Below are 21,293 nucleotides of genomic sequence, written 5' to 3'. Positions count from 1 at the left end.
CGACAAGTTATTTGCTGGACCAATACATTGTCTACATGATGTATATGTTCTGCTACCTATTGTGCAGGTTCTACAAGAACTTATTGTGAATACAATGTACACTTTTCATGACTATAACTATCCTGTTGTACTATCTGTTATTTTTGTGAAACTTTAAACTATTCAATAAAATGTAAGTTGGAAAAAAAAAAAAAAACTGAGCCCACAAGAACGTGACGTTTGTTTTTCAATTTTTCCACATTTGGAATTTTTTTTTCAGCTTCGCAGTACACGGCATGTTTAAATAAATATCATTATGGGAAAGTAAAATTTGTTACGCACAAAATAAGCCCTCACACAGGTCTGTACACGTAAAAATGAAAAAGTTATGGATTTTTGAAGGTGGAGAGCGAGAAATGAGTGGAAAAACCCTGCGTCCTTAAAAGAGATTTGAGTTTAGCCCCCGCAGCCTTTTTCAGTTGGGATCCGTGTTTTATGAGGATACCTCTTAAATTAAGCTTCAGAATTTCCCACTTAAAGGCAGGGAGTGTGGTGTCATGTTGGTGGTCGAGATGAAATTTATTGGTGGCCTCCTTTAGTTCAGAGCTGATCTTGTAGTAGGGATTCATTCAGTCTCCAGTTGAAAGTCTACCGGGTAAGAGAGAAAGGGTGCATGTTACCGGAGCATGATCTGAGACTATCATTGAACCGATCTCAGTGGTAAGGGCAGATGGGAGTAGGTGGTGCTGAATGTAGATATAGTCTAGTCTGCTATAGGAGTTATACACTTGTGAATAAAATGTATAATCCCTACCCTCTGGGTGATGTAGCCGCCAAATATCGCATAGCTGCACAGAATGAAGTAATTTACGCAGGCGATTCAGCTTCCATAAGATACGGAGGATTTGCCTGTAGAGGTGTCTCTGAGACGGTTGATGGCTAGATTAAAATCACCAGAGTGGATTAGGGAGCCACTTGTGAATTACATTAATTCCTCTAGCGTTTTGAGTAGGAAATTTGTCTGGTCGATGTTCGGGGCATAGTTGTTAGCAAATGTATATTCGGAACCCTGAATGTCACATTTTAGAAAAATATATCTGGCTTCGGCATCAATTTTGGATTCCACTACGGAGCATTGTGCAGATTTGTGTATGAATATAGAAACCCCTCTGCATTTAGTCTTGGGGTTGGTGCTGTGCAGATGTGTGGGGTAGTGCTTGCAGCTAATTGCGGGCATGTTATCTGTCTTAAAATGTCTTTCCTGTACACTTAGGACCTGGACCCTCTGCTTGTGGAAAGAGTAGAGTCTGCAATCTCTTTTCTGGGACATTCAGACCTTTAGCGTTAAAGGAAGCAATTTTAAACGGAAGAGCTGCTGGGGCGGCCATCGTGGGGAGTTGATGTAGAACCACTCAGACCCACCTGGGTACCCCTGATGTAATGGGAGTTGGGTAGGTATGAGGGGTAGAGGTGACAAAGAAAAAGAACCTAAAACAAAGAAAAACCCGGAGGGGGAACAAACCCGAGATGGGTGCTAAACAGAATAGTGCAGGAGCACAAATCTCAACCGTAGTGTCTTACTACAGTTACACCTATGGGGGTAGTTACTTTTACTGAACGCAGATGTGGTTCATGATAAACCAAAGCAGAGATACAGCTCATAGTGGCCTAATGGTTCAAAGTTGAATAGGTACGTGTGTAGGGGTGCGAAAAAAATGATAATATGCGATAGGAGATATATGTGAGCAGCGGTGTCCTTGCGTCTGAGTCGCAGAGGTTCTAGGTTGTAATGAGAGACCGGACTAAGATTGCAAGGGGGAAAGCACCAAACCATTATAATGACAAGCAAACAATAACGTAGGGGAACATAAAAGGATACGCAGCTTGATAGAGGTGGTGCTTCTGAGTTGAGCCAAGAAAGATTGTGAATTTGGATCTACTTGAAATCAGAGCGTCCCCTGTTTCTGGCGTTGTGGGCCAGGTGAGCCCGAGCCTAGCAGTCTTCCAGTAGCCCGGACGGGAGGGTCAGTAAATTGAGGGAGGCGGTCCGAAGATGGATTATCCCTGTCAGGAAGAGTCATTGGAGGAAGGTCTAGGGTGCGGAAGAAAGATGGTAGGTCTTCTAGATGGATCAAAGACGCTTGACCATTTGAGGAGCGTGCATGTAGAGCGAAGGGGAACCCCCACCTGCAGGGGATGTTTTTTTTCTTGCAGCACTTGTAGAAGCGGGCGGAAAGCGGCTCTCTGTCGGAGTGTGCGTCTAGAAAGGTCAGGGAACAAAGCTATGCGTGCTCCATCAAAGTCCAGATCACCCTTGTGTCTTGCCTTTTGCATTATCTGGTCTTTAATAGAATAGAAGTGGATCCTACATATGACATCTCGTGGTCTCGACTGATCCGCACTCTTTTGAGCGCCCTGTGGGCACGATCAATTTCAATTTGGGTATCCACCGGCCGTCCCAGTAGCATGTTGAACGTGAGAGTAGCGATGAGATCAAATGCCTCTGGTAAACCCTTAACTCTTAAGTTGTTTCGTCGGTTCCGGTTTTCCAAGTCATCCATCTGCGACATGAGTTGTCTCACTTGTGTGGATTGGGATTCAGCCTTCTCTCGGATCCCTGATATAGCCTCATTAGTCTCTGCTCTGAAAGCTCCGAGGGACTCGACTCTATCTTGTATAGCATTAACTCCACTTGGACTTTCTGGAGATCTTGGCGCCAGGCCACTTTAAGATCCTGTGCTAGTGTGTCCATATCCCCTTTAGAGGAAAGTAGGGCTAAAAGAGCCTGCAACTCTGGGTGTCCCTGGAGAGCACGGGCTGCAGCTTCAGGGGTGGGCAGTGTAGGACACAAAGTGTCGCTGGGCTCCTCCTCGGGGTCATTTTGTCGGGCCTGCTGTGACATTCGCTGTGTCTTGCCTCGTTTAAGTAATAAAGGGCATTTGGTCGGGGGGCTCTGGAGTGAGGCATTCTCCCCTTTTTACCCCTTCTTTGGGGTTTCAAGTGAGGCCTGTGGCATGGTAGCTGAGGGGGTCTTGAGTTAAGGAGCCATTATACTAATGCTGCAGGCCTTGTGTGGGACCCGAGTGTGTTCCGGTCAGAGGGTAGAGCTCACCGTTAGCTGGGCCTTCAATCCCTGAGGAGAGGCCTGTTGGGGGGGAAGACAAGCTGGAGCTGAGCAGGCAGTTGGCTGCGGCACACTTGCGTCGCTCCCTCTCCGGTACCCGTGGGCGGCCTGTGTGTCTTCCGTGACTCTGATGAGGAGGCTCGTCTCGTTCTCCTTCCCTCTGCAGGAGCGGGTGGTGGTCGGAGTCCTGGCGGCGGCGTGTGGGGAGAGAAGCTACTGGACTCTCTGTCCGAGAAGGGTAAGCGCTCCTGGAGAGGGGAAAAGTAGTTAAAAATGGGTGTGCTGTGTGGCGACTAGCTTCTCTGGCGTCTTGGTGCCCTCCTAGTGCCTGATTTCCCCATGTGGCAGTGTAATTCGCCCCTATTTAGTCTGGCCAGGCACGGAGCTCTGCTTAATGACGTCTCATCTGCTTCGCGGTCAGGCCACGCCCCCTTTATTACAATATTTAGTACAATTACTTCTTGCTCTAGTGAGTTCCCTCACAAGAATTGATTTGATCGTTTGTATGGGGGTGAAGAATTGTATGTAACCCCTTAGCGCTCTGCGCCGTAGCTGTACTGCGCCGAGTCCCGCGAATAGCGCTAAGTGCAGTACAGCTACTGCGCAGAGACGATGCCGGTTCAGCTCTGCACAGGAGCTGAACCGACATCGGGAGTCGCGGGATGTCAGCGGTAATCTACCTCTGACATCCCCGGCTAACACCCGCGGTCGGAGTGGGCTCAATGCTGCATGTTTTTCAATAAAAAATAACTTTATAAATCACTAAAAATGCCCATAAGCCCCAATACATATAAAGAGACATATAACGCTCAAAAAAGTCTAAATCATAACACAAACCCCACATATATAGTATCACTGCGTCTGTAACAATCCATAGAATAAAACTAAATAACTAAATAACCTGCACGATGAACGCCGTAAAAAAAAAACTTTTAAAAACCCACCAAAAATTATGATTTTTACCTATTATATCCCACTAAAAATGCAATAAAAAGTGATCAACAAAACATATGTAGACCAGAATAATACTGTTGCAAAGCACAACATGTCCCCCAAACAACAAGCCATCAACCAGCTCTTTAGCCAAAAACGTAACAATGTTATGCCACTTGGAAGACGGTGATGCAAAAATGATAGATTTTTCCCCACATTATGGTTTTATTTGACAAATTTAGTAAAACATAAGAAAAAATATTCATGTCTGGTATCCACATAATCATATCAACCCATAGAATAAAGATAACATGATTATTGGGCTATACGGTGAACACGAAAAAAAAAAGTAAAAAATCCAGTACAGAATTGATGCTTTTCTACTCATTACCTCAAAAAAGTTCCTAAATTTTCAACAATAGGTGATACCAACCCCAAAATGGTAACACTGGGAAAAGCATCTCATCCCGCAAAATAAAAAGGCCGTCACATGGCCCAAATAACGGAAAAGCGAAAATTTGACCATTCTAAATTTCACCGCCTTTTTGATTCAATTACTATGAAGATCTCAAGGGGTTAACAATCTTCATAAATGGTGTTTCTGATAGCTTGAGGGGTGCAGATTTGAAAATGGGTTAAATATTTAGCATTAAACCCCCGTATATAATCAAAATTTCATTCAAAACGGTATTTATCCCCAAAATAGTGAATTCTGAAAATACAGAAAATCGCTATTCGATTTGTAAGCCTCGTGACATCAAAATAAATTATCCAAAAATTTCAAAAATTATGAAAATGTAAAGTAGACATATGAGAAATGTTATTCGGCAAGTTATTTAGGTGGTAAATCGATCTGCCTGAAAATGCGGTGATTTCGAATTTCGAAAATGACAAATTTTTCCAAAAATTCTTTTTCAGCCAAAATTTACCACTAAAATGAAGTACAACATGTGGGGAAAAAACAATCTCAGAATCGCTTTGATAAGTAACAGAGTTCAAAAGTTATAACCATATAAAGAGACGCAGGTCAGAATCCCAAAAATGGGACTGAGCCTTAAGCTACAAAATGGCTGCGTCCTTAAGGGGTTAAAGGTGTTTTGTTTTTTCCTGTAAGTAACAGGAAAAAGTATTGATAGGATACCTTATCAATAGATAATGTATCCTATTTTCCCATGCAAATAACGTTGCAGTAAAAGACATATTCCGGTATAACCGACACATCAATTTCCACACAATCAGTATGTCATTGATGTATCTGCCATACCAGAAAAGTCCATCCCTGTAGGGGTTATCAAATAAAAAAAATTAAATTCTTCCCAGGAAGCCATGACCATAGAAGTGTACAAGGACACCACGTCACAAGTAAGCCAGGACAGATCTTGTTTCATATTATATTATGAAAATTCCTTAAAGGGGTATTCCAGGAATAAGCATAATTAATATACTAATGGGTACTCAAAATATAAGCTAATGAGTAATTAGTTGTTATTTAAAATTTTGCTCCCGTTAGCAGAAAATACTGGTGACAGACTGTAATGAAGAATTAAAATGCTACTGGCCCTTTAATCAGTCCGTTAATTTCCTCTGCCGTTGCGGAGAAGACACAGGACAGAAGATGGCCGCTGGTCACATGTCCACATCACATGTCCTGCATCTGCCTGGGCAGGTCATGTGATCACCACTAAGTTTGGCTGTGGTCGGTTGGTTGCAGTGCATCCAGTATAGGCAGTGTTGTGATGATGGCAGTTACACATTATTACTATGGTAACAGAGCAGCACAGTCTGTTATATCATCACCGGGAGCAGAGCATAAGAGGGAGGAGGAGTTACTGAGAACTAAAGGATCATGGAACTTGTAGTTTCCAGTGGCGGCCATCTTAGTGATAACTCCACCTACTTTAGAGAGGCCATAAATTTAGTAAATCATAAAATCAAACTATTTAAGCTCTGTTTTGTGACTAATGACATTGAGTTATGTTGTATTCATTTATTTATATCATCATGAGTTTTTTTTGTCAGACGTTCATATTCCCGGAATACCCCTTTAATACATTGCTAGTGTCAATTTCCTGTCTACTTGGGTATTTGGTTGGGGCCCTTTTTTTTTTTTTGTAGAAGCATTCCTGTTTTTTGGGGGGGAGGGGGTGTTTATTTTTAATTTTGTTTATAGTGCAATTCTATCCCAGGCAGACCAGGCGTCCACCAGCACAGCCACCCACCATGAACATAAGGTGGCCAGAGATTCCTAATGTATTTGGGGGACGGGAACAACATCCCGATAACAGCCCGATTCTAAAATATTATACAATAGACCCTGCACAACTGAAAAAGGTTAGATATATGTCGACACACAATTTATAAATTATGTACTCTAAAGAAACAGGAAGTTTGTCACATGACAATTTTCGACAATATACAAAAACTCTTTATTTAAGCAGAAAAACATATATTTCATCCAACACAGGGATTGTGGACACCATAAAAACAATTAAAAATGTACAAAGTACATGTAATAATCAATTGGTTAGTTCAACCATGCAAGGTTGGCCAACTGAACACTTCCTCCAGCAAAAAAATATATGCAGTGTCTGAGTCACCCCTAGTAATTGGTAAGCAAGATAGGTAACATACAAATAATACCAACCAATAATACCAATATAGGCGGTGGCTATAACAATCGTATGAGTCTATGTATAATTAGTATTCAGCCAAGGCTATAAAGTTATATCACCAGGGTTACAAAAAGCTCTCATACATTACAGGTCAGTGCATAAGTCAAAGATGCATAGGTCAGCGTCTTAGGCCAGCCTGATTCTAATAATTGTTTGTAATAGATGAACTCCAATTCACCAAGTATCATAGTTTATATGGTTGAAAAAAGACACATGTCCATCAAGTTCAACCAAGGAAGGGAAGGGGAAACAATTCTATATAACATAACCATCAATGTCATTTAGGTGTAGAAAGGCATCTAAACCCTTCTTGAAGCTCTCTGCTGTGACCAGCGCCTGAGGCAGGCTATTCCAAAAATTTACAGTTCTCATAGTAAAAAATCTCTGTCGCCTCTGGTGATTAACCCCTTAACGCTGAAGCCACTTTTCACCTTCCTGACACGGCCCATTTTTTCAAATCTGCCCTGTGTCACTACAAGTGGTTATAACTTTGGAAACGCTTTAACATATCCAAGTGATTTTGAAATTATTTTCTCGTGACACATTGTACTTCATGTTAGTTAAAAAAAATTTGGTGGTATGTTTTGCATTTGTTTATGAAATAAAATCAGATATTTGGTGAAAATTTGGAAAAATTCTCAATTTTTGAAATTCAAAATGTTCTACTTTTTCCACACACGAGTCATAACAACAAAAAACGTAATAACTAACATTCACCGAATGTCTTCTTTATACCGCCGTGTTTTTTTATACATACTATCATTTTTGTAAGATGTTATGGGGCTTTGAACGTCAGGTGCAATTTTTCATATTTTCATAAAAAAAGCAAAATCCTGCTATTAAGGGACCTGCTCAGGTTTCAAGTCCATTTGCGAGGCCTAAATAAAAGCAAAACCCCATAAATTACCCCATTATAGAAACTACAACCCTCAACATACCTAAAACAACTTTTATGAAGTTTGTTAACCCTTTGATTGTTTTAAAGGGTTTAAAACAAACAAAATCGGATGCAATTTGAAATTACATTTTTTTTTGGCTAAATGAATGTGTTTTTCATAAAATGTACAAATTCTCAGTGGATAAAATACCAAAACGCTCCACAAAATTTGATACCCAATCCCTCTCGCGTATAACAATCCCCCATATGTGGTGGTAACTGCTGTATGTGCACACGCCAGGGCATCAAAGGGAAGCTGTGCCATTCAGAGCAGATTATTCATTGTCACTTTATAATGGCTATACAATCTTTATTTTTTTGGCAATTTGGACATATAAGGGCTTATTTTTTGCGACATGAGAGGCACTTTACAAATACTTCATTTTAGTGGGTCGGTAGCTTTTTGATGACATTTTATTAACTCTTTAATGTATGGAGGAAAAGAAAATTGTCAATTTTGGGTTTCTTTTTTTTGTATTTTTTTTTTTTCGGGCCGTACTATAATAAAATACTATAATATCTTTATTCATCACTACGATTACGGTGATACCTCATTTTTATAGGTCTTTATATATTTTTACAATTTTACTCGAAAAAAACGAATGTAAAGAATATCTCATTTGTTTTTGCATCGCCATCTTTTTGGAGATATAACTTTAATATTTTTTGGTTGACAGAGCTGGTTTAAGGCTTATTTTTTACGTATGAGTTGTTCTTTTCAGTGGTACCACATTAAGTTGGTGCCACATTAAATGCACAGGATACATGCACACACTCCATATGTTCATCATGTATCTTATATCCACCACCTGAGGACAATACAATCAGCCCAACATCTTCTGAAGTATTTGATTCCCTGCATTTATAGACATCTGAAAATCAAGAGAGATCATTGTAGTAGACACCAGATTCACAGGAATGTCACCACTTTCATCCGCTACACTTCCCTTCACATTGGAAACCAATGAATCTGCCTCTGTTTTATCACCTGAATGTTCCATCAACTCAGCAGAGATCACTTTCCCATTACAATTCTCAGGCACACTCAGTTTGTGCATCTCACTCAAGGTAGAGGTCCTTTCTACAAAGCTGTCAGGACCCTCATCCTGCTCTGCAGCATTAGTCACAGAACCAGGGATGAAATCCAAATCCATGGCTCCCTTCATCCCTTTGACACGATCAAGCGCTACACAGCAGTCACTTTCTCTTTCATTATAACTGCCTGCAGGGGGCACAATTTCTAGGGGCGAAATCTTGTCCTCGCTATTTTTATTTTCATCACAATCGCGCCTGTCTGTGTCATACTCCATCACATCAGTAATAATGACTACTTCTAGGGAAGTTTTTCCATACTTATCTAGTTCAGTACTGGGCCTTTCAGCACTGACAGGTGCCATAGCCACCACAAGTGCACCGACCTCACTGACAGGTGCCATATGCACTACAAGTGCACCTACCTTACTGACATGTGCCATATCCACCACAAGTGCACCCACCTCACTGACAGGTGCCATATCCACCACAAGTGCACCCACCTCACTGTCTCTTCCAGCTGGAAACACACCTGCATCACTTATGGCTTCATTCACACCATGGCGCTCCTCTGAATGCAGTGACAGATCTCTGCAGCTTGATTTACTCAGTTCAGTCCACAGCACAATCAGTCATCTCCACACAGCACTCAGCGTCACTTCCATCAGCTGCACATGTGTTATGTGAGAGGAGGGTTACATGGTCAGTACAAATCTCCTCACCATTTTGTACCTCTGTCTTGTGTGGTCACATTGGAAAACACATTTACCACTACATTTGCTTCCCCCATAGAAATGTCCATCTCATCATCGTTCCCTGTCAGTGTAGGAGATAATTGGTCTATATTAGCAAATACATTATTATTGCTTAACACTGGCATAGACATTACATTTTCTGTGTTACCATTGGCAACTACATTGACCTCATGTGATTGCACATTTTTCTCACACAGTGAATTTTCACCATCACCAGCCACAACCTCTGGGCACGCCCTCGAGCACTTAGACACATCTGTGCTTAACAATTCTATGTCATTTTCCATTTCCACAAACTCTAGAGCACCTACCACCAAGTCTACAGACTCTGCACTGTCAGGTTGCAGGTGTACACCAGAGGCACACTGGGTGACATTGTTATCACATAGCATTTCATTACACACATTTTTATGATCAGGTAAAGGCTCTATGGATGTATGTCCTTTGTGAGAGATCACAGCACTTACTGGGGAATTTGTCTCCTGGGGATACACATCAGGGTTAGCATGGACATCATTTTCTCCCAGAATTTTCCCACAGAACTTGAAATCTCGGCCTAAGGGTGAAGACACACATGGCGTTTTTGGGCCGTTTTTGGGCCGTTTTTACTTAGTGCGTTTTCAGATCGTTAAAAACGCATGCGTTAAAAAACGCATCCGGTTTTTAAAAACGCATGCGTTTTTTGAAAACGCATGCGTTTTTGTCCGTTTTTCATTGCGCAATTTCAAAAAAACGGACAAAAACGCATGCATTTTTAAAAAACGGATGCGTTTTTTAACGCATGCGTTTTTAACGATCTGAAAACGCACTTAGTAAAAACGGCCCAAAAACGCCATGTGTGTCTTCACCCTTACACAATCTCCACATCAATATCATCAGATTTAATAAGTTCATGTTCCACTGTTCCAAATTCAGTCTCAAAATTTAAAGTCACAGTCTTGTGGGTCTCATGAACAACATCCAGAAACAGTATTAGTTCTGGCCTGATTTTGGAAATCTTTTGGTCTGGAACCAAACAAACCCTTAGGCCGGCGCCACACAGGGCGCTTTGTCTGCGCTTGCAAACGCAGACAAAGTCGCGCCCACAGGGGCGGGCCTCGGCCCGATCGCATCGGCGTTTCTATGGAAACACAGCGTTAACAGCTGTTTAATTAGGGAAATATCCCTTCAGCTGTAGCAATGCGTTTTTAAATGCATGCAGTAAACGCGACGTGTGACCGCACCCTAAGGGATTGCACACCTGGTGCATTGTTAGACTCATTAGAATCTGGAAGCTTTGGTCTGGAGCAGTGATCACACTTCTGTCTCCACTCCTGCAATTAGAGTCCTGTACCAGGTCTTCCAAGAGACCAACACATGGAAAACAGCTTCCAGTTTGACCCAATTCACACTGTGGTCGCTGTAAAACACATAAACCTTCATTTTTTCTCCAATTCAATAGTGGCCTTGTCACAGTGTGTATATGCTGTATGTATATGCAGTATGTGTGTATATGCTGTGTGTATATTGTGTGTTCATACTGCATGTATATGTATATATGGTGAGTGTATACTGTATTTATCTGTATAAGATATATACTATTTGTACTGTATTACACATAATGTGAACGTTCTATACAATATGTGTGCAAATTTGATGTGTATATACGGTATGTGTGTATAAATGTATGGGTGTCTACATACTGTATGTGTGTATAATCATACGTATATGCGTTTGTCTATACTGTATATATTAGTGTATACAGAAATGTGTGCGTATAAGTGTTTAAATGTTTTTGTGTGTACAAATATATAAAAGTGAGCATAGAACTTTGAATGTGTGTGTGTGTATATGAGTGCGTAAATGTGTGTGATTGCATAAACGTGACTGTACAAATGTTTATATTTTTTTTGAGCAGTAGGGGGCCCCATGGGGCCCTAGCTCTTCTAGTTACTCCACTGCTGACAGTCTATATAGAACTGTCACTACCACTATGAACTGCTTCTCCCACTATGAGAGGTAGCAGTTGTTTTATGGCTAATTAACTAAGGGGGTACTTTCAGTCTTTAGGTCCCACTAAGTCTTTCACCCAGGGCCTCACACTGGAACATTTACTAAAAGCTGTCCCTCTGCATTTAACATCTCATGTCTATTGATGGCTGCTTGAATATAAAATAAAGAAATTTGATGTCCCATGCTGTTTGGAGGGAGATGTAAACTTGATAAATCATTTTTGCCTGATGAATGGGATAAGGCATCTATCTCTGCTATAATTCAAAAGACAAACTTCAAAATCCTCTCCACAGGACTCCTGTGAAGTTATGCAGGATGTTCACTTCGACTTATGACACTTAGATTGAAGACACACATGGCGTTTTTGGGCCGTTTTTGGGCCGTTTTTACTAAGTGCGTTTTCAGATCGTTAAAAACGCATGCGTTAAAAAACGCATCCGTTTTTTAAAAACGCATGCGTTTTTTGAAAACGCATCCGTTTTTGTCCGTTTTTCATTGCGCAATTTCGGAAAAACTGACAAAAACGCCTGCGTTTTCAAAAAACGGATGCGTTTTTAAAAAACGGATGCGTTTTTTAACGATCTGAAAACGCACTTAGTAAAAACGGCCCAAAAACGCCATGTGTGTCTTCACCCTTACAGGTGTAAGACAGCACGTAGCTCTATGCTTGGCATATTTATCCTGAGTGCCTGAGGGTGAAGACACACATGGCGTTTTTGGGCCGTTTTTACTAAGTGCGTTTTCAGATCGTTAAAAACGCATCCGTTTTTTGAAAACGCATGCGTTTTTGTCCGTTTTTCATTGCGCATGCGTTTTTAACGATCTGAAAACGCACTTAGTAAAAACGGCCCAAAAACGCCATGTGTGTCTTCACCCTGAGGGTCAGGGATCTGTGGAATACGTGTTTTGCTATAATAGCTGAGGGCCGATTATCTATGCACCCTGGCTCCGTTCCCTTGATTAAAAAGGGTTTCCTCAAACACTGCGTCCCCACTATGGAGCAAATTATTCCTAGACTTTGGAAGTCCACAACTGGACAGTCTCACTATACAGGTGGTCCCCTACTTAAGGACACCCGACTTACAGACAACCCATAGTTACAGACAGACCCCTCTGACCTCTGGTGAAGCTTTCTGAATGCTTTACTATAGTCCCAGATTGCAATAATCAGCTGTAAGGTGTCTGTAATGAAGCTTTATTGATAATCCTTGGTCCCATTACAGCAAAAAATGTTTAAACTCCAATTGTCACTGGGGCCAAAAATTTTTTTGCCTGGATCTACAATTATAAAATATACAGTTTCGACTTGCATACAAATTCAACTTAAGAACAAACCTCCGGACCCTATCTTGTACATAACCTGGGGACTGCCTGTACTCCAATATGATCCCCTTGGATTTATTGTGGAAGCTCTCCTGGGTTTACTGTCCCCTCCCTACTCTACCCTTTGATCCCTTTGCTCTTACTTTCCTTAATTTTTTTTGCCTAATGTATACAGTCTTTTGTCTTTATTACATGTTGAATGTTCCCTTTGCTCAGGTTTCCAACAACACTTCATATGATATTGCTGTAACTTTAACCCCTTAATGACCGCCCTATCGGGATTCTACGTCGGTCATTAAGGGTACTTCTTCTGACGCGACGCCTTTCTACGGCGCCGCGTCAGAAGAAGATTTCGGGACATCGGGTCAGTATAGTGCCGGTGTCGGGCTGTGATATCACAGCCCAGACCCGGCACTAACACCCGGGATCGGAAAAACTCCGATCCCGGGTGTTTAACCCCTTACACGCCGCGGTCAAGCATGACCGCGGCGTGCAAGTGTGTCCCCCGTGGATCGGACCACTCCTGCCGCTGCCCCGGGTCCCGACGAGTGACCCGAGGCTGTCGGCTCCTCTTCTCACCGGGTCCTGCCTTCCTGGCATGCTCAGTTACTTACACTCAGTTACTTACACTATACACTGCAATACAAGTGTATTGCAGTGTAAAGGCTTGAATAAGCGATCGGATGATCGCTTATTCAAGCCAAGAAGTAGAAAATGTAAAAAAGTTAAAAAAAAAAAAAAATCTTTTTATAATATAATTAAATAAATAAATAAAATAAAAGTCCCATAATCTCCCCAGTAACACATAAAATGCAAATACAGTAAATAAAACACAAAAACATACATATTTGGTATCACCGCGTCCGTATTAATCTGTACAATAAATCTAAATCAATATTGAACCCGCTCGGTGAACGATGAAAAAAAAAAACTACGAAAAACTTCCCGTAATATAAAATTTTTCATCAAACACCATCACAAAAAATGCTCTAAAAAGTGATCAAAAAAAGCTACGTTCCCTAATATGATACGACTCTTTTCGCAAAAAATAAGCCCTCAACCAGGTCTGACAACATAACATACAGAAGTTATGGCAATAAAAAGTTGTCAATAGTAAAAACAATGCGATATTCTCCAATATTGGTTTTGCTCAGGAAAATTGAGCAAAGATAAGAAAAACTATATAAATGAGGTATCACCGCAATCGTAGTGAACCAGAGAATAAAGATAAAATATAATTTTTACATTACGGTGAGCGGGGGGAAAAAAATGCTAAAAATCCAAAATAAAAATTGATGATTTTGTTTGTGTCCCCCTTGAAATAGTTAAAAAAAACTCATGAATAAGCTATAGACCCCCCTGAATGAATTATCTATACATTGTATCTCATTCCGTAAAAAATAAGCCCTCATATGTTTGCATTACCAAAAAAAATAAAAATGTATAGGTAGTACAATGTGACAATACAAATCTGCAGTGAATGGCGCCTCCATTCATTCTATACTTGGCCGTGCGCCTGTACAGAAGTTTACCACCACATATGTGGTATCAGTACACTCTGGAGGAATTGGGCATCAAACGTTGCAGTGCGTTTCATCATTTAATTTATTCTGAAACTGTCAGTTTGGCCTAAATGAATGTATTTTCCAAAAAAATTCCATAGTTTCTAAATCGCAGGTCCATATTGTTTTAACCCATGTGAAACACTTAAAGGGTTAATGGACTTAATAGAAGTTGTTTTACATACGTTGAGGGGTGAAGTTTCTATAGTGGGGTAATTTATGGGGTTTTACTATTATTTAGGCCTTACAAAGTCACTTGGAAGCTGAGTTTTCCCTCAAAATGTGAGTATTGGCAATTTTCATGAAAATGAGAAAAATCGCACCTAAAGTTCTGCACCTCATAACATCCTAGAAAAGTGAGAGGATGCATAAAATATCATCCCAACATAAAGCAGACATTCCGTAAATGTAATTTATCAAGCTTTTTGGGTAGTTTTACTTCCTATCTGGAAAGCAGAACATTTCAAACTTGGAAAATGAAGAATTTTTACAAACTTTTGCCAAATTTTCACTTTTTTTCAGAACGAATCGCAAAACGTATCACTTAAATTTTATAACTAACATGAAGTACAATGTGTCACGAGAAAACATTCTCAAAATCACCAGGATATGTTAAAGCGTTCCGAAGTTATAACCAATTATCGTGAGACATGTCAGATTTGAAAAATCGAGTCTGGTCATTGAGCTGAAAACTAGTGTCGGTGATAAGGGGTTAAACATGCTTGCTCATATAATGTCAATAAACTTTGTTTACCTTTTATTTAAAAACGTAAAAAAAATTAAATATAAAGTCAGAACGTGAAATAATTACGGTAACCCCCCCCCCCCCCCCCTGCACTGTTAAAAAAAAAAAAAAAAAAAAAAAAAAAAAAAGAGGAAAAAAATGAAAAAGTTTTCATACAGCATGGGGTGTCCTCCACTGCCTGGTCTGGGGCTCATGGCGTGGTATTATTGTATTGCTGAAAATTTCATACTTAAAAAGGCTAAGAGAAGTATTTTTGTCCTCCTGGAAAAATGTTGTGCAATCTCTGATGCCTTTGGTAGTAGACTTGTAAATCACAGCCTCCCCAGTGTATAGCTTGCCAGCCCCCTGTAGTGTATAGCTTGCCAGCCCCCTGTAGTGTATAGCTTGCCAGCCCCCTGTAGTGTATAGCCTGCCCTGCCCCCTGTAGTATATAGCCTGCCCTGCCCCCTGTAGTATATAGCCTGCCCTGCCCCCTGTAGTATATAGCCTGCCCTGCCCCCTGTAGTATATAGCCTGCCCTGTCCCCTGTAGTGTATAGCCTGCTCTGCCCCCTGTAGTGTATAGCCTGCCAAACCCCTGTAGTGTATAGCCTGCCAGCCCCCTGTAGTGTATAGCCTGCTAGCCCCCTGTAGTGTATAGCCTGCTAGCCCCCTGTAGTGTATAGCCTGCCAGCCCCCTGTAGTGTATAGCCTGCCAGCCTTGCCCCTAATAAAATGCCTGTTGGAAAAAAACAAAGTGTACTCACCTTCCGACCCCCCTGGCAGGTCCTCTTCTATTCATCGCGGCTCCAGCATCGTGTCCCTGCGTGGTCCAATGCAGGCACCATTGCATCAGCTGCTCCCTGACATCACTGTGCGACAGTGGGCGGCTGATGTCATGATCCTTGCGACAGACAGTGCGAGGACACGGAGCTGATGCCAGAGTATCGCTGTATAGAAGAGGACCTGTCGGGGGGTGGGGGGGTACTGAAGGTGAGTACACTGCTTTGGTTTTTCTTGACTCGAGTATAAGCCGAGGTGAGGTTTTTCGGCACTTTTTGTGCTGATAAACTCTGCTTATACTCGAGTATTTACGTTAAGTACAGTATATAGCCTGCCCTGCCCCCTGTAGTATATAGCCTGCCCTGCCCCCTGTAGTATATAGCCTGCCCTGCCCCCTGTAGTATATAGCCTGCCCTGCCCCCTGTAGTATATAGCCTGCCCTGTCCCCTGTAGTGTATAGCCTGCTCTGCCCCCTGTAGTGTATAGCCTGCCAAACCCCTGTAGTGTATAGCTTGCTAGCCCCCTGTAGTGTATAGCCTGCTAGCCCCCTGTAGTGTATAGCCTGCCAGCCCCCTGTAGTGTATAGCCTGCCAGCCCCCTGTAGTGTATAGCCTGCCAGCCCCCTGTAGTGTATAGCCTGCCAGCCCCCTGTAGTGTATAGCCTGCCAGCCTTGCCCCTAATAAAATGCCTGTTGGAAAAAAACAAAGTGTACTCACCTTCCGACCCCCCCTGGCTGGTCCTCTTCTATTCATCGCGGCTCCAGCATCGTGTCCCGGCGTGGTCCAATGCAGGCACCATTGCGTCAGCTGCTCCCTGACATCACTGTGCGACAGTGCGCGGCTGATGTCATGATCCCTGCGACAGACAGTGCGAGGACACGGAGCTGATGCCAGAGTATCGCTGTATAGAAGAGGACCTGTCGGGGGGGTGGGGGGGGGGTACTGAAGGTGAGTACACTGCTTTGGTTTTTCTTGACTCGAGTATAAGCCGAGGTGAGGTTTTTCGGCACTTTTTGTGCTGATAAACTCTGCTTATACTCGAGTATTTACGTTAAGTACAGTGCCTACTTTTTTTCATTTACTGCACACTATCGTGAAAATGTATGCAACACCCACCTTATTAATTCATTTATATGCAACACATCCCCTAATAAAATAATGTATACACAGCTGCATCTGCTATCTTATACATTGTTCTTCTTCATCTTCAGATTGTTATTGTGGAGTTTGGAGGAAAGCCGTTTAGCTGCTCTGGCCTGACTTTGTCACAGTGGTTTTGGTGCATCTTCATTGGAGTCGGTGAGCTGTTATGGGGACAGGTCAGTCTTTTTTTTTTTTTTAAGCTATTGCTGTTAAAAGACGTTGCTTATTATACAAATATCAACCAAAAAATGGTAAAGCAGTGGGTGTGGGCGTGAGATCACTGTCACATACCACCCCTGCTGTTTTGCGTAATACAACCGAAATGTTGAAAGTACTGAAACTAAGATCAAATGGATGCCAGACAAATAATTTTATTCAATACACAATTACCCGGCAACACAAGAGTAGCAATAAAAGTATAAAAACAGAGAGTGCCAAAATGCATATATAATCAAAAAGCCAATAAGAGGAATAAGATACAGTGTATAGAAAAAGATACCACTTAGAGCCATATATATAAGTTCCAACAATTAAGGGAACACACAGTACCTCGTATGGAGTAAGCACTAGAGTGTAAATACCTATACCTGTAGGGCAGGCACACGCTGTACACCCCGACACGTGTTTCGCAAGTAGCTTTATCACTCCCCTTGATAAAGCTACTTGCGAAACACGTGTCGGGGTGTACAGCGTGTGCCTGCCCTACAGGTATAGGTATTTACACTCTAGTGCTTACTCCATACGAGGTACTGTGTGTTCCCTTAATTGTTGGAACTTATATATATGGCTCTAAGTGGTATCTTTTTCTATACACTGTATCTTATTCCTCTTATTGGCTTTTTGATTATATATGCATTTTGGCACTCTCTGTTTTTATACTTTTATTGCTACTCTTGTGTTGCCGTGTAATTGTGTATTGAATAAAATTATTTGTCTGGCATCCATTTGATCTTAGTTTCAGTACTTTCAACATTTCGGTTGTATTATTATACAAATATGTCTCGCCAAGAGAATGTTATTTATTTTTATCTATATTGGTATGTGTCTATTCAGTTAATCTGCACAGTTCCCACAAGCCGACTTAAGTTTTTGAAGGAGGCAGGCCATGGGCCCATGAAAGAGGATATCACCCATGAGGAACTGACAGAGGGTGCTGATGAGATTGATCATGCAGAAATGGAACTCCGAAAAGGCCAGATCTTGTGGTTCAGAGGCTTGAACAGAATACAGACTCAGGTACTATCGCTATAAAATAGATATATTAAGTCTTTTTGCCTTCATGTAGGAAATGATTTTTTTTAAAAACATTGATGTAGAATAACTTTTTCCACTACTGCCTTAATTGTATTCCAACTCAATTAGAATAAAACAAATTATTATTCTAGGGAATTTGACAGTTTATTTTCTCCTTCCTTTTTTTATCTTGATGCTACATATTACTTAAAAATACAATTATACTTCACCATATAGATGCTTCTCATGTATTTTCAGAAGTCATTTATTGGGAGTCTTAATCAGGTTTCAAAACTTTTTGTGGATATTATGGCTGATATTGTTCCATTCTAAAAAAGGTTTATTATGTTTGTTGAACAATAGTTAAGTCAAAAGTTAATCTTTTAATATATTTATGAAACTTTTTTTGTGTTCCTGTAATTTCAGTTAGATTCCGATAACAGATGTACATTGTTAGCAAAGACATTAGGGCAGATGTATCTGCCTTTAACAGAATGATGTTGTAATTTGTACCAGAAAACAGTCTGAGCAAAATTCATCAAGGTTTTAAGACAGTTTACGGACACTATTAGTACAACAAAAGGGATGGGGGCTATGAAAAATTGCTGGCTAAGGGGAAAAGTTAGTGTATCAGAATTTTGGCACAGTTTTCTGGTGTATCCTTAGCCAACTACTAGGAGGTAACCCCAAATCAAAAAATATGGTAAATTGATGATTAAAGAGTAACTGTAAATGTTTTTTTCCCACAAATCAATAGCTCTTGAGATGTAAAACAACTTTGGCTATTATAGGTTGTCCCCAGGTTACATACAAGATAGGGACTGTAGGTTTGTTCTTAAGTTGAATTTGTATGTAAGTCGGAACTGTATATTTTATAATTGTAACCGCAGCCAAATTTTTTTTTGGTCACTTTGAAAATTGGATTTTAAAAATGTTGGGTTGTCATAAGAACCATGAATAACAATAAAGCTTAATTGCAGACACATTTTATCATTGTTACAACTGATGATTGTAGCCCAGGACTAAAGTACAATGAATTACCAATATCCAGAGGTCCGTTTGTAACTTGGGGTCGTCTTTAACTCCAGTGTTCTTAAGTCGGGAAACCCCTGTATCTTTATTACCTATATTCATTGGTTTCTTTGCTATCTCTCAGATTTACCCCAGAGCTGTAATGGCAGCCTCCTCTCCATGTGCTGATAAGCCATATGAATCCATGCTTTGTTTACACTTTGTTTCTGGTCTCATGAGAGGGAAGGAGCTGCTGCTCCCTGCTCACAGGGGAAGAGGTCATGTTTCAGAGAATATAGCAGAGCTGGATGTGTCCAATAGGGTGCATGCAGCTCTGGTTGTGTCCAAGACAGTGAATGAAGATGTCTCCTGCACAGAATAGTGAGGTACAAAATCCCCACTGCTCCTTATCAGTCCCTCCATCCCTGTGATTCTACAGAAGTTTCTCAGTCTGTCTCTGCTCTTATGCTGCTCACTTCCCTCACCTTGTCATCGGCAGTATCAGCTCTGTCCAGATAAGCTATTAACCCTGCATGTAATTGGTGTATTGATGATTTCAACCACTTATTACATGTTCCCTTCTCTTCCATGTGATGGGAGCTGCCAGGCTGGTCACCATATACATATACATGCAGTGTTTATCAGATTTACTTTTGGGAAACTAAATGGATGTAATGATAAATTACTTTGAGAACACAAGGCAGCATGAGATCTGTGGGCAAGCTGGCTGGCCTCAGCCTGAGGACATAGACTGACAGACATTAGTCTCCACCCACTTCACCTCTGGAATGAAAGATTTTTCGTCAAACACTTTCAGAACAGAAAATGCCATAACTTTGGAAAGAAAAGGACAAGCAGCACAATAGGAGCATTGTTCTGTTTGTTTTCAAAGGGGCAATCACATATAATAATTTGGTAAAATTACTATAGCTTTACAGTTACACTTTATTTTACCCAAGGTAATGCACACATGTGAAATAAAGAAAAAACATTCAAACATTATTTCAATGTTGGTAAAAAGGGTTTTTATGTATCCTAGTCTGCATATTTTATTGTAATCTATTTTACCAATATTGAAATAAAGTTTGAAAAAAAGGTCTTTATTCTGCATGTGTTATCTTGGGTATACTAGGTAATTGTCAGTTTTGCCAAATATTTTTTGCTCCGGTGTTATCTGTTGTTGGGTGGGACCAGACCTTTGGGTGCCAATACCCACCCATATTTTTCCTTTGGTTTAAGACTGTCTTGTCATACTTTGCAACTCCTAGTATTTAGCTAACAAAGTAAAAAAAATAAAAAGGATGGAACCATATAGAGCATATCATAGGAAGTAAAAGCTTGTTTCCGTTGGTTTCAGGTTTTTATAGTAATATTTATTTCTTGCTCTGTATATATTACTATGTTGTTCTGTTTAACCAATCTTTATTTACTCTGTATTTTAGTAATATTTATATTTTTTCAGTTTTGTACAGAATTCTGTATTGTCTCAGTCTTCTTTAGTTATCTCACTTTTTTCATTCTTTCTTGCCTCTGTTTCCTCCTTTGACTTTGGTGTGTCTCCCTCTGATTCCTTACAGATGGACGTAGTTTACACATTCCAGACGAGCGGTACCTCTTTACAAGGGGCTCTGAGGCGCCAGCCTTCTACCATTAGCCAGCACCTCGATGCTAAACATGTCTCTAGCCCAACACATGTAGCTCTGTCCTCTGCTACCTCTCCCCCAGCCACCTCTGCTGCTGCTGCTTCTGTGGGCAGTGAGTTCAACACTATTACAATGCATGCTGTGCACTTCGGACGGTCACTTTTCTGTCTGTTTCTTAGCATTATCACTATCCAAACTACCAAGTCATCTAACGCACGGAAGGATGTGATGGGGATTGCTCTTTCTCATTTCTTGCTTTTTTTCCGCTATTTTGTTTAACTCCTGTATTGTGATATGTTTTTTTCTGCAGGTGGCATACTAATGAATTATAGAAAAAAATCAAGGGACACTAACGAGTTTTACTTGTTTTCTGGGACAGTGATAATTTACAGAAAATCTTGTACTCCAAATTTAATTATAAAGGTTGTGCAACAATTATACGTTTGCT

The 21,293-nt window shown here is 40.9% G+C and overlaps 1 protein-coding gene across 5 annotated transcripts in view; it reads left to right on the top strand.

Annotated features, from left to right (window-relative positions):
• The window catches only part of ATP2B4 (ATPase plasma membrane Ca2+ transporting 4), a 240,537-nt gene that overhangs the window by 206,822 nt on the left and 12,422 nt on the right, over positions 1-21,293 (top strand). For 2 of the 5 annotated variants that reach the window (XM_072137310.1, XM_072137309.1), the window contains 3 exons: positions 17,027-17,134; positions 18,012-18,194; positions 20,780-20,957. In XM_072137310.1, the coding sequence (XP_071993411.1) occupies positions 17,027-17,134; positions 18,012-18,194; positions 20,780-20,957 (469 nt within the window). The remainder of the gene's footprint in view (positions 1-17,026; positions 17,135-18,011; positions 18,195-20,779; positions 20,958-21,293) is intronic. The other 3 variants (XM_072137308.1, XM_072137307.1, XM_072137311.1) reach the window with 2 other exon arrangements.

Source organism: Engystomops pustulosus, chromosome 2 (assembly GCF_040894005.1).
Source record: "Engystomops pustulosus chromosome 2, aEngPut4.maternal, whole genome shotgun sequence".
Lineage (NCBI taxonomy): Eukaryota > Metazoa > Chordata > Amphibia > Anura > Leptodactylidae > Engystomops > Engystomops pustulosus.
The sequence above is the reverse complement of the archived record's forward strand: the minus strand, read 5'-3'. Positions and strand labels throughout refer to the sequence as shown.